This window comes from Setaria viridis, chromosome 4 (genome assembly GCF_005286985.2).
Source record: "Setaria viridis chromosome 4, Setaria_viridis_v4.0, whole genome shotgun sequence".
Classification (NCBI taxonomy): Eukaryota; Viridiplantae; Streptophyta; class Magnoliopsida; order Poales; family Poaceae; genus Setaria; species Setaria viridis.
The window spans coordinates 9,805,695-9,818,794 of record NC_048266.2 but is presented as its reverse complement, the minus strand read 5'-3'; the positions used below and the strand labels follow the sequence as shown (position 1 = coordinate 9,818,794).

Genomic DNA, 13,100 nt, shown 5'->3' with positions numbered 1-13,100 from the left:
CTCCTCTAGAGGCTGGTGCTACAGAGGCTCTGCTGACCGGGGGCTCCTATATGAGGTAGGCGGTAGAGAGCTGCTGCGGGGCGTGGTGGAGCTCAGGGTCGCAGATCGCGGCGCGCGGGAGGCGCCCACGCTCGATGCTGCGGTGGATCTCGGTGTTGCGGATGTGGCGGTGCTCAGGGCCGCGAGCGGTGGTGCGCAGGAGGCCGCGGAGCTCGGCGCGATGGGCCGACGATGGCAGTCGACGGTGCTGCAGAAGTGGCGGCGGCTTGTGTGGAGGTAGCTATGTTGGGCGAGATAAGTACATCCGACAGATAATGTTAGTTGCATGAATCTCAAGCACCGAAAGTTTGATAAGAAAAAAGCTTCCGGAAACGTTGCTGACCAACTCTGGTCACAGGGCTCCCTATATGGCTTCCGGAAGATGTGTAAGAGGTTGAACTATAAGTCCAACAGTGGGCCTGTTCGCTTCAGCTTATAAGCCGGCTGAAAAGCTGAAACGGCTGATTTGTTATGAGAGAAAAACACTGTTTGATGGCTGATAAGCCAGCTGAATAAGCTGTAGCGAACAGGCCGAGTGGTCCATTAAGGTCCAACACCACCTATTTGACTGTTTTCATCAGTTGACTATTCCGTTAGACTGCACACACATACGCAAAATCATACCGGGTACCTTTAAGTTTTTTTTTCTGACACTATACAAATACGTGAAGAATTGCATACTTGGTGCTTTTGACTTTTTTCATGATACTATACATATAGCTCAGAAGTTGAATATTTTTGCGGGGTATGTGGTTTGAAGAGGGATAGTAACAGGTGGGGACTTGCAAGTTGAAATTTGATGTTCAAAAATGAAATAATAACTCAGAAAGTATCAATATACCAATATTTATTTTGTACATATCATCCGTATGATTTGTCTGAATACAAACGATATGTTCGACAAAAACACGTATCTTGGAAAGGAAGTTATTATTACACAAATTCCAGAACTAAGAAAAGTTAATTCTCCAAACAAACTCCAGAACTATATGATCCATATGATTATAGTCAAATAAGAAACAACAATCATCATAAATCGGCCAACATCTCATGAAGTGTTACTCCACCTGTTAATTATAAATGTAGAATTAGTCAATTAATTATAAATGTAGTATTAGTCAGTTTTGAAATTGAATTATAAAATGTTGCATCGCAATCTAATAGTGTTGAACTATACCTATAAATTATTGAAACTGGTCATATAAAATGTTAAGTTTCACTAATAAAGTTATTGGACAAACAAATGATATTGAAATAGAATATATAATGTTGGTTCAAGAGTAAAAATGTTCAACTAAGCCGCTGGTAATGTTGAATCTTAAATATAAAATGTCGCATTGAAATATTAGAAATGTTGGACCATTCCATTGGAAATAATGAGACTGTAAATATTAAATGTTGAATTCTATTAGTAGAAAATGTGGAGCTTATTGATTGAAAATGTTGAAACGGAACATAAAATGTAGGTTAATTGGAAATGTTAAAGCTTAAAATATAAAGAAATATATGATAATTAAACAAGTTAAGATCAATAAAATGTTGTTGAGAAAAATAGTTTGGAAAAATGTTAAGTCATTTTTGGAAATGTTGGGCAACCTAAATCAATTTGGGGATTCACCGTAACTTTAAGAAAGAGTTGAGGACTGTCAAAAATGTTGAGAAATATTAAATAGATGTTGAGTTTCATTAGTAAAGGCATTGAACCAAACCATCGGAAATGTTGAAACTGAAATATAAAATGTTTTGCAATATTAAAAATATTGAATCCACTAAAAATTTTGAAACTGAAAATGTAAAATGTTGAGTTTCACTAATAATATGGTGGACAAAGAAATGAAAATGTTAAAGTTGAATATACAATGTTGGGTTCAAGGAGTATAAATGTTGAACCAAACCACCGGTAATGTTGAATCTTAAATATAAAATATTGCATTGAAATACTATAAATGTTATACCATTTCATCGGAAATAATGAGACTGTAAATATAAATATGTTGAATTATATTCATAGAGATGTCGAGCCTATTCATTAAAAATGTTGAAACTGAATATATAATGTTGGTCAACTGTAGATGTTAGAGCTGAAACTATAAAGAAATATATGTTGGCTAAACAAGTTAAGGTCAATAAAATGTTGGTGAGAAAAAATGTTGAGCCTATTCCGTTTAGAGTTTTTTGACATTCACCAACTTTTTTATGTAAAAAATGTTGAGATAGTTCATCTAAAATGTTGATTTTTTAAAAAATGCAATAAAATATAATCATATTGCATCTCTCATCTTGTTGCATTAATTCTTAATAACACGATCGTCCAAACGGAAGAAAAAACGTACGGTCTGAGAGAAAAATGAAATCAAATCCAAAGAAAAACCATCCCGTCACTCCTCAATAGCACGTAATGGGATATTGACACGTGTCCAGCTCCTTTCCATCAAGCCAGCTGCATGCATGCGCACATGGGCACTGAGTGGCTCTGCTTCATACGGTTTCATCCGATACATTCATTTGGCTTTGTACGGATCTCAAACATTAGAAGATTAGATACAAAATTTCTTCCGAAAGATGTATAGGTTCTGCGGGTCACATACCCGTTCGCATAAACAAGTAAACAAGACACAACTCTGTTCTGTTCGTTCCTTTCTTTCCTCGCGGAAATTCGGGTCTTGGGCTGCCCGCCAATGCCAACTCTTGCTGTGGGCCAACAAGTGAGATGCCTAAACGTCTCGACGATTTAAAGCCCATTTTTTGTTCCCCACACATACATACATGGCAGTGAATCACTTGGGCCTCCACTCCACAAGCGCTTTAAAGCCCATTCCATTCCTCCTTCCACCCTTCCAGACACCGTACACCGGCATCATCCAAAAAGGCGGGAAAACCCCCTTCGCGAACCTTCCAGAAGCGTCGAGAAGGGCGTCCCCTCGACCGCTTCCCCTGAGCCGATGGCTGCGCCGGCGTCGGCGGCGGGCAGCGAGACCCCGAAGCAGCTCCTCTCCATCATCCGCGACTTCGCCTCCGAGAAGTCCCATGGCGGTAAGCACGCAAAAACCCCTCCTCCCTCCCTCCCTCAGATCCCCCACCGCGCGAGGCGATAGGGTTGTTCGCGCGGCCGCGCTGATCGGACGCTTCGTCTCCCGCTTGGCGTGTGCGTGCAGAGCGCAGGGTGTCCGACCTCAGGCGCCGCCTCGCCGACGTGCGGGCCGCGGCCGACGCGGCCGCGGCGGAGCTCGACGCCGCCAAGCGCGCGCGAGAGGCGGCGGAGCTGGAGCTCCGCGGGAGCCAGGTTCAGGCCGCGATCGCCGCCTCGACCATCCAGGCGCTAGAGGTCTCTCCCCGCCTCGCCCCGAAATTGACGATTTATCTCGTTTGTGCCCAGTTTCGTAATCCGAATTTCATCGGTTCGTTTAGGCGACCATCTCGCGTCTGCAGGAGGAGATCTCGAAGGTGGGATCTGAGCTGGACGAGCTGAAGGTTAGATGATCTCGGAAATTCGCAGCAAATTAGGGCTCTTTGTTGCTGTAATATTGAATTGACGTATGTTTATTCATAATTGTTCGAATTGGAATTGCTGGGTGTGTGGTGTTGGTGCTTGATGGATTTGCTCCAAAAAGAGCAAGGGAGACAGTGAGAGGTGAGTACTCTGAAATCTGTCTAATTCCTTGTTGCTAGATAACATGTCATATACGTGGTGCTTTGGATGATTTTGTTGCTGGCCACTGATCATTCTTGCGCTTGCCTTCACTGCTGCAGAGACGAGTTCATCAGCAAGATGCATGAGATGAACGCTGAGATAAGGTACAGAATCTTGTGTTTTATTTGCCTGTGATGACCTTTTTGTTATTTGGTGGAATCATAAAACAAACTGTACCTGATGCTGCATATCTTCATCTGGCTTGCATATAGCAAAGTTGGGAAGTTACTGCTTCAATAGGGATAGGGTATATTGTTTGGATCTTTGAGAAATTGCGATACAAGGAAGCGAGTGGTGATCTTTTGATATGAAACCTTTATCAGGGAATGTCACGTGAATCCACTTATAAGATTCTCACTTTCCAGTTTACATAAATTTGGCATTTGCTTGCTGTCCGAAGCTTGTTTCCAAAGTCTGTTTTTACTACCATGTTAATTTAGAAAAAAATAAAATAAAAACTCCTCTTCTACAGGCAATTTCAACAGATGTTCTCTCTAGAATTAGCGGAATACAATCATTGTGGGCTGCAGTCTGCAGAAGGTAAGTAGGGAAAATCATAATGCAACACACCACTTTCTATTCCTGAACTGTATAAGGCGTTCCTTTGAATATAAAAGTGATGTTGCCATTTCCTTTTTTTCTTGCTTCTGCGTGTTTTTTTCCTTGTACAGAAAAAAACTGTGGATGATTGTAATTAAGATCTAAGAATTGTGTGATGCACTCTGCTTGAATCTATCTATACCCATAAGTCTGCTATACCGAACTTTGTAGTCCAACGTATTTAACATATGATCTATCTAGACGGGCACTTCATTAAGTTTCTTAGACTATCTGGGATGTCCCCCTTTTCAGGCCAGCATGTTGGTGACAAGAGTGAAACTATTGAATCAGATGGCATTCTGAAAGATTTGGCTGATAAGGCGAGCAACATTGATGCTGAGATGCAGCTCTTGGAAGGAGAGTATAAAAAGGATCTGCTTGATCATGATAAGGTGCGTCTCCTTCTTATGTAGTGCATTATATTTATCCGCACAATATTTAACTGAATAAGCACAAATCTTTGAACCTCTATTCATTCTTCTAATCATAAGACCACTCTGATGAAATCCTTTGGCTGTGGATCACATGGTATTTGAGTGGCAGTTGACGTGCTCTGTACATTATTTTACTAATTATACAATACAGAACATTGAACCACACCAGTAAGATGTTCATTAGTCAGAAAATTGATTTCATGTGAACTGTCAAGCTGTACTTGTGTTTCCTGAAGACAACGTAACCTTACAAACACTAGTTGGCGATGCAATGCCAAGGGACGGGGATGACATGCAGGCAGAGGATGTGTAGCATAAAGTCACATAACATCGTCTAAACAGCAGCTTTCCTTTTCAAGTTTTCAGTTCAATGCTTTTGCACTGCTGTCCGATCAGTTTCAAGCAATATCAACATTAATCGTTCTCTTTCATTAGTTGGAGAATGGTCCTGGTGGCCCTGTACATTGTCCAGCCAGCCTCATTTACAAAACGAATAATTTGGCACTTTATTTGCAGGTTCATCAGGAGCTGGCTGATGTCCAAGCAAAGAGAGCGCTTATGGAGGCTGTGATGGGAGAGATGAAGCAGCTGCAGGAACTTGGAGGATATCCTGATTTTTTTGTGCAGAGATGTTTCTATACAATTTTATTCTCATGTCTCCTTGCTTTGGCTGAAGCTTTCTTTAACCTGGAACACGCGGGCAGCTGAACTCGAAAAGGTGCACGCTTCACTTACAGACGAGCTGCAGCGGCGGTACACGTGCCCCGGCTGCGGAGTCAACAACATGCCTAGGTTGGAGGAGGCTGCGAACTAGAGAAGGCGTTGCCGACCAGCTTGTAAATAAGGAATGGAAGTAGAACCACTTCATAAAAAAAAAAAGGAAGTAGAACCCTTTCTTTGATCGGCTGGTTATGCAATTCACACTGGTGAGCAGTTAGCTCTAGTCGTTGCAACCAAAATCATGGAAAACTGGCAAACGTTTTAGCTATGATGATAGAGTATTATGCCATAATTATCTGAAGTTACTCTCCACTCATTCCTATCGTCTGGCAAAACTTTTAGCTATGATGATATAGGATTATGTCATAATTCTCTTTACTTATTTGTATTGTTTCTTTCGCGTAGTAGTGATCCATATAGCCATATAGCCCGTGTTTCCACCGTGATGTTTTGGTAATTTCGTGATCATTTTTAGATAATGATTTTGCAATCATATTTCTTTTAAATGATTTTGTTATATATTGCCATAGAAAAACAATGTAAGTTTAACAGTCTCAATTTTCTTGCAAGGTCAATTATCTTACTTTCAAATGCTTCCAAGGAGAACTTACAAACTTTTCCATTTACATCCCCAAAACCAAGCCGAACACAAGCTCGAGATGGTTTCCATTTGTACTAACATAACAATTGATACATTTTCGCTGCTACACTCAACACATGGCGTCACCAGCGCCAAAAATTATGCCTAAACACTATTGGTGACTGCTATTGTTCCTACAAAAATTTACCTCGTTTTGAGGATTTCTACAAAATCCTGTCAATATGGTAACAACAATGCCATGCAATGGTGAAATACTGAACCAAAACGAATCAAGATGTTAGTTTCTCCAACGTTTGTAATAGCCTGACAGAGTTCTGCTTGTTTCTGACTAAGAGACTGACTTCATCTAGAGATTCTTGCTTGGCAATATAGCTCCCAGCTGCTTTGACGTATGGGAATTCTGGCCCAAACAGATGAGCAGCACAAGCTGCCTTGGCAGCCAGGAGCTTGCAATCACCTGTATAAACATAAACTGCTTTAGCTTTGATCACATCACAAACGTCTAAAAAGATGGCATGCCAGGGGAGAGGCATATATGGTTGATACTGAGCTTGAAAGTTAAAACTAGAAAGAGTATGCTGATTTCACACCATAATGCTGCTATAGTTTCTCTAAGGAAGCACTGTACCAGTGCATACTATGTTGACAGTTTTTTTGTTCTGTTTTTTTGGGTGGGGGTGGGTGGGTGGGGGGGGGGGGGGGGGGTATGGAGGGACAATCCCGCATAGTAGTCATCATTCTCATTATTAATTTAAAGTGTATATATATGTAGCTGCCCATAAATTTGAGGAATAAGCAGCTACCTGTCAGGGTTTCTGATGCATAGGTGTTTTGACTGAAATGATGGTGCATCCACCATCTGCATCGGGCCTTCCATGATTCTCTTGTAAATCGCTCAAAAAAGAATGAAGAAAATTTACTGAAAACGTCCAATGCTTGATCTCCTTGGGTATTAGTACAAGCTATGCAATCCTCATAGTCAGCAGTTTTGTCAGAGAAAAGCCGAAGGAAGCACAATACAAGCTCCTCCCAGATGCAAGGTTTCCCATTGACGGAATCTAAATGTAGAGCTATTGCCTCGAGTAGCTGGATTGTATTATAGTATCCTGTGGTAACCAGCAAAAGAAAACAAGAATGCAGATATTGCTCAGAATATGGAACTTTGAATCTTAATTTTGCAGAAGCAATGCCATAAACTTTCATAACCACAACCCACATTGAAGTTTAAATATTTTTTGTACCAAGCAAAATATACACAGAATGTAGAATCTCTCCACTGGTCCTGGAGGTCCTAGGTTAGAAATTAGAATCAGCCTTCTTGCTAAATAAGCACGGGTAAGGCTGCCCATAAATTCCCTTCCCAAGACCCCATCTGCCTTGTGTGGGAGCTTTCAGCAAGGGTGGGTGCCTCTGTAGTCTGTACATAAGGTCCTTTCTAAGGAAGCAAAAAGACAGTGGAATATATGAACTACTCCCTCTGTTTCAAAATGTAAGATGTTTCAATTATGTCCTAAGTCAAACTTCTCTATTCTGTTGGAGCATTTAATCAGCGGTAGGAAGTGGAAATATTGCAATAACTACACACTTGATATCCTCAATGGACAAACATTGTAGAACATGTCCTCCCAATGTCATGGACAAACATAGTGAAATGGAGGGAGTAGAGCTTTGACTATCAATTTCTATGAAAATATGATATTTAAAATAAAAAAGTAAAACATATCATGAATTTTTTTCATGAAAAAACTACTAAAATCAATCCTATCTTGCCCGTCTATCTAGTTCTTTATGTTTTGATCACAAAAAAAAAAAGTTGGACCGGTGGTTGTCCAAACATGACTTTATTACAGATAGCAAGAAAGCGTCAATGCAGTGAAAAAAAAACCCTATGGATATGATATATTGTCCAAACATGGTAGCATATACCCAATCATACCAGCGAAGTGTTTACTACAGATATATGAAGAACAATTCAGAATTTCAGATACTCAAGTAGCACTATGATCAAATAGCAGAACAATCTGGAAGAAGAAAAATTTTTTAGCCCACACCTTTTCTATGCATTTTGATTAGCCTCTCCATTGAGTAGCTACATGTAGGATCTCTTCTCAAAGCTTCCTCATAGCAAGAGGAAATGGTTGATACTTGGTTTTGGTTGAAATACTCTTCTAGCAGTCTACCTCTCAACCTGCAGCAAGAAACAAATTAATTTCAATTACTTAAATCACAAAAGCTTGTTTTTAATATATACAGTGTAACAAAAGCAGAAACTATGATAACTGAAAGATATCATGAAACATTAGATAAGGGATGAGATTCAAGGCAACACATCGCTTTACCTGAAAGGGAGGGCTGTAGTTGAACTGAGGCAGGTTCTCTCAAGCTCGTCAAGTGCATCTTTCAGTTTATCACCAAGCAGGAGAATCTATCAAAAATTTTATGATTTTTTTTGAACAAATGTCAAATGATAACAGTAAAATTCACACAAGGAAACAAAATGTATACAAATGTTCAAAAGCACTCGAACAAAAACCTGTGCGTCCATAATTTGCAGAGAAATAAATACTTGTGTACAAAAAGAAGCAGCGCATGGTTGGCTTGATGGACTCAGAGATGAAAGACTAGAGAAATGCCAATAAGGTAATCAAAGATGCACATACTCATAACCTAATATGGTGTGCTCAGTGACAAAATCTAAAAAGAAAATACAAAATGTAATCTCTAAAGGTATCTATTGGTGGTGCAGAAGCAGAGCGCTGCCTGGAGAATCAGGACATTCATGCAAGGAATAGCTTGGGCATAAGATAAAAAAAAAAGCTGAAAGAAACTTGCACAGGAGATTGTACTGCCAAGACATTAAACATGGGCATATGGAGTGTGCAGTAGTTACAGCTCCTTTGATTTGAGGAGCGGCTCCGTCCGGGGCCAGTTGATTCTTCACAAGATCATTTTTCCCTAGGTTTGGATGGTTCCAAACAAGGTCATCTGACAGAGTTTGAGGAGACACTGCATCGCGGATTACTGCTCGCGAGGTCATCTGACAGAGTTTGGATCGGATGGTTCCGGACGGTATGATGGTGCAAACTAAACACACTATTAGTGTTTAGGAACAAACCACATATAACATATTGGTCAGGCTATCTCTTATGTTGTCTCTACATGATACGGAGGGTTTTAGGGGGGGAACAGGTAAATGATTGGAGGCACAAAATGAGACTGAAGCACAAAACAGATGGAAATGGTATATCAAACAAACTGCATCCATAGCCCTAGGCTAGTTCAGCTAGCAGTTCCATTTGTTTTCAGCGTGAATGCATTGCAGAATCAGATAATTCCTAATATGTATGCGATGACATCAGCTCCAATTACCTGTATTAGTGGCAACAAGGCTGCCATCACTGGTGGATTTGAATGAAGAGCCAACCTTAGGCATTTTTCTGCATCTTCATAGGAAGTATTAGGTGCTGACTTGTACTGCCAATATCTATCAAAACAATCATTTGAAGCCCCAGTAGGAATCTTTAACCGTAAAGGTAACAGGCTCTTCTCCAACCCTTCAGTGAAGGTAAGAGGATGTAACATTTTAAGATACAATCATGAGAATCTACAGTTGCGACTTAAAAATGAGATAAAAGAACTAGTAGAGAAATATACTGGTAATTCAGCTTAATAAGGTCATTTGTTCTGATGATTAATCTGACAGTAGATACAGATGAAGCTACAACTTACATGCAGCAGAAACTCTCAAACCCACCACCCCAACAAAAGATGCACGCACACTAGAAACAAAGAAACCCAAGTTTGTTTATCTCCAAAAAAAAAAAAGAAACCCAAGTTTGTTCCATACCAAAATGAAGAACTGGATGTACTGAACAAAATACGGGCTAGTAATACAAACACATAAAAAAATACTGGTTGGTGCCACAAAATAGATAACCAATATTTATTTACTGTAGTCTATATGGTTCCAATATGTGACCTATCTACATTCTGAGTACAACTCTATTCAGGTAAGGTAGACATACAAACATATCTCACTAACATAAACAGAAAACAAAAGAGCATCATGAAGCTACTATGAATATGGTACTTACCACAGGTAGGACCATCAGAGGTATTCAAAAATATGCTTCGGAAATCTTCATTAACTTCTGATCCAAGTGGATCATTTTCCTCCTTAGGATAAACAAGAAAAGGTTTCTTATTTATTTTTCTGTCTATATCCTCATTGTTGATCGAACTTTCTGAAGAGTAAGCAGACAAACTGGCATCATCATCAATGCTATTGTCATCTGAATCATCCACAAGACCAGTTTCTTCACAGCCATCTGACTTAATAGAAATAGCACATGCTTCACTATAAACATCAAACTCCTCAACTTGCATATCTTTAGGCAAGCCAGAATACCATTTATCAAATGATATCAAACCATGAATCAGATTTAGGATTGGTTCTGTCTGCAGTCTGTCCTTAGCGATAAGGCTGGTAAACAAAAGAAGCTATCAAGTTCTCACACTGTAGCACTTTGTAAATCACGTTGTTGGTAACAAAAAGCATACTGAACAGAAGTAAGAAGTGACTAGCCGCTAATACCCAAAAGCTTAAACACCCCGCAAGCATTACAAACAACGCCACATAAGGTAGTAATAATTTTTTTAGCATAATAAATATCTGAGTGGTGAAAAGTAGAATTTTCTACAGTGATAGAAAAAAGTGCATATGCTGATTCTCAAAACAGTACCTAAAATTGACATGTCAATACAACTTAAGTATCTGATGCTTGATTCCATCAAAGAAAAAAAAATGCATGTCTAATAAACTGCGCATCACATGACCTTTTATTGGAAGCCTATACTGGGTTTATAAACTGAACAGGAAAGTGAAGGAAATGGGCTTTTAACCCGCAAATACAGCAGATCAAGAGGTGTCCACAACAGAACCAAAGAGAGAACTGAGCGTACTGGTGACGCACATTCTTGTTGTATTGTATGCATTGTCGATGTTGCCTTGTGAAAGGTAAAATAAAGCCAGTTCGAGTATAACCAAGTGCTTCTGCCAAATAAAAATTACAAGGTTAAGAAACTAGTAGAACATAAGTCATACAGTTGGTCTGTTTTAAAAAAGGAAGACATAATACTCCTCCATCTAAAGCAACAAAGGAGCATTCTACTGATGAAACTGCAACCAGCACATTACCATGAAAACTTTTTTTTTACAATGCAGAATTACATAACCTCCATTTTCCCTCCAAAATTTAATATTTGACCAGATAATGTCCTAAATGATACTTTTTACTCCCTCCGTTCCAAAATATAGGTCGTTTTGGCTTTTCTAGATATATAGATTTTGTTATGTATCTATGTATCTAGAAAAGCCAAAACGACCTGCATTTTAAAACGGAACGAGTAGTAGAAATCCAGATGACAGGAAACTCTAGTTGTCTAACCAGAGGTACATGTTAAGATTCAGCAGCATTTTCAAATTTTAACCATCATACTAGAATTTCCAGCTACCTACTCCCCCGTCCCAAATTATAGGTCATTTTAGCTTTTTTAAATTCATAGATTTAGCTATGCACCTAGATATGCGCTATGTCTAGATGCATAGCAAAATCTATGAACATAGAAAAGACAAAACGACCTATAATTTAGGACGGAGGAAGTAGCTGATAACAGTAATCACTTTAAATTATTAGTCTTTATTTAAATTATTAGTCTTTACAGCTGAATTCGGATCTTACTTTTGGGCATGAGGGAAACCAAATCAGCTTTCGCAACCAAACATCAAACAACTTCTTGGTCCTGAGGTAGTAGGACCTTCTGCTGCTCTGCTGCACACCGCTGTCTTCAGCAAGCTGCTTATGGATCTCCATGGCGACCTTACATGAGGCACCTGGCGCACATCAGAAACCCCATCTACGCCGAACCAAAAGTCGCTGAGTTTTATCAGACATAGTTGCTCACCACGAACAAGCTGCGGGTCTCCTGGAAGGAGCCGGGCCTCTGGATGCCGCGGAGGTGTGTGGAGACGACGCCGGCAGCTTCGCGCCACCGGTGCGCGCCCGCGAGCTCGTGGAGGATCCGACCGAGGCGGCGGCGGTTGAGCCAGAGGGTTGGGGGCTCCGTCGCCGCGGGCCGACGGCCATGGCGGAGGTCCCTCGCCTGCTTCGGCTTCCCGGCCGCCCTCCCGCGGGCCCCCACATCGGTGTCAGCGCCGGGCTCGCGCTTGACGGCGGATCTCGCGGGCGTCGGCGTTAGGCCGGCGACGGACGCGTTCCCTGATGCAGCCGACGGGATGATCTGGGGCGTGAGGAGGGTTGGGCTCAGGGGGAGCTGTGTCGGGGTCACCGGGAGGCGGCCTCCTCGACGGCGCTTCTTGCGGGGCGGTGGCGCCGGAGTGTGAGCGGTAGCCTCTACGGCGTCGATTTCTCTCTTCACGGCGGCGCGAAGCGAGGAAGACGGCGGCAGCGCCGGCCGAGCCATGGCGTGAGGCGGAGGGGCGGCGGCGGCGGCGCACCGCCCGGGCGCCCCGGGCCGAGGGTTTTGCAAGAGTAGCGGCGGTGGCAGAAGAGTTTTCCAGTGGACCGCTCGGATTAGTTTGGGGCGCACATCAACGGCTGGGAGTTTTTTGATAACCCACCACGTCATCCGCCACGCGAACAGAACGGAAGAGGCGACCCTCGGCCGATGGCACAGGAGCAGCGAGCAGAGAGGCGGCGCCGTTTTGGGGAAGAAAACTGAGAAGTTCAAAAAATTCTTTCCCAAAATTATGTATTGGAGGTTCTTCAAAAAAAATTCCCTCAAAAACATATCAATCCACTACAGATCGCTAATAAATAGCTCCCAATATTTTAAAACAAGCCACGTCATCGTATTGGGCCCATCAGAAGGGACACGCGAGCGTGCGGGAATTAGGATTGGGGGAGGAATACCAACGCTAAAATATACACGGTGGTAGGCTGTTTTTTAGCGTTGCTAAAAAATTGGGGAAGGTTTGGGTGGACTGTTGGAGTTC

The 13,100-nt window shown here is 41.5% G+C and overlaps 2 protein-coding genes across 4 annotated transcripts; one reads left to right on the top strand and one right to left on the bottom strand.

The window, feature by feature from the left end:
- The first annotated feature begins 2,876 nt into the window (after positions 1–2,876).
- On the top strand, positions 2,877–5,866 carry LOC117852698 (uncharacterized). The gene is made up of 9 exons (XM_034734906.2): positions 2,877–3,072; positions 3,195–3,364; positions 3,448–3,510; positions 3,651–3,670; positions 3,790–3,834; positions 4,203–4,270; positions 4,583–4,722; positions 5,281–5,369; positions 5,461–5,866. Exons 1-9 carry the CDS (start codon positions 2,982–2,984, stop codon positions 5,576–5,578), a joined length of 804 nt encoding a protein of 267 aa, XP_034590797.1. The 5' UTR covers positions 2,877–2,981; the 3' UTR covers positions 5,579–5,866.
- A 158-nt stretch (positions 5,867–6,024) lies between these two features.
- LOC117852696 (uncharacterized) lies at positions 6,025–12,719 on the bottom strand. 3 transcript variants are annotated; one of them, XM_034734904.2, is made up of 9 exons: positions 12,050–12,718; positions 11,827–11,964; positions 11,059–11,138; positions 10,180–10,568; positions 9,455–9,528; positions 8,425–8,510; positions 8,137–8,273; positions 6,889–7,191; positions 6,025–6,542 (listed from the first exon to the last, which is right to left on the bottom strand). In XM_034734904.2, the coding sequence occupies exons 1-9, from the start codon at positions 12,566–12,568 to the stop codon at positions 6,355–6,357; spliced, it is 1,914 nt and encodes a 637-aa protein (XP_034590795.1). In that variant the 5' UTR covers positions 12,569–12,718; the 3' UTR covers positions 6,025–6,354. The 3 variants fall into 3 exon arrangements, with proteins under 3 accessions (XP_034590795.1, XP_034590794.1, XP_034590796.1); XM_034734903.2 differs by having other exon boundaries at positions 9,455–9,639; positions 12,050–12,695; XM_034734905.2 differs by lacking the exon at positions 6,889–7,191 and having other exon boundaries at positions 9,455–9,639; positions 12,050–12,719.
- Between the last annotated feature and the right edge of the window lie 381 nt (positions 12,720–13,100).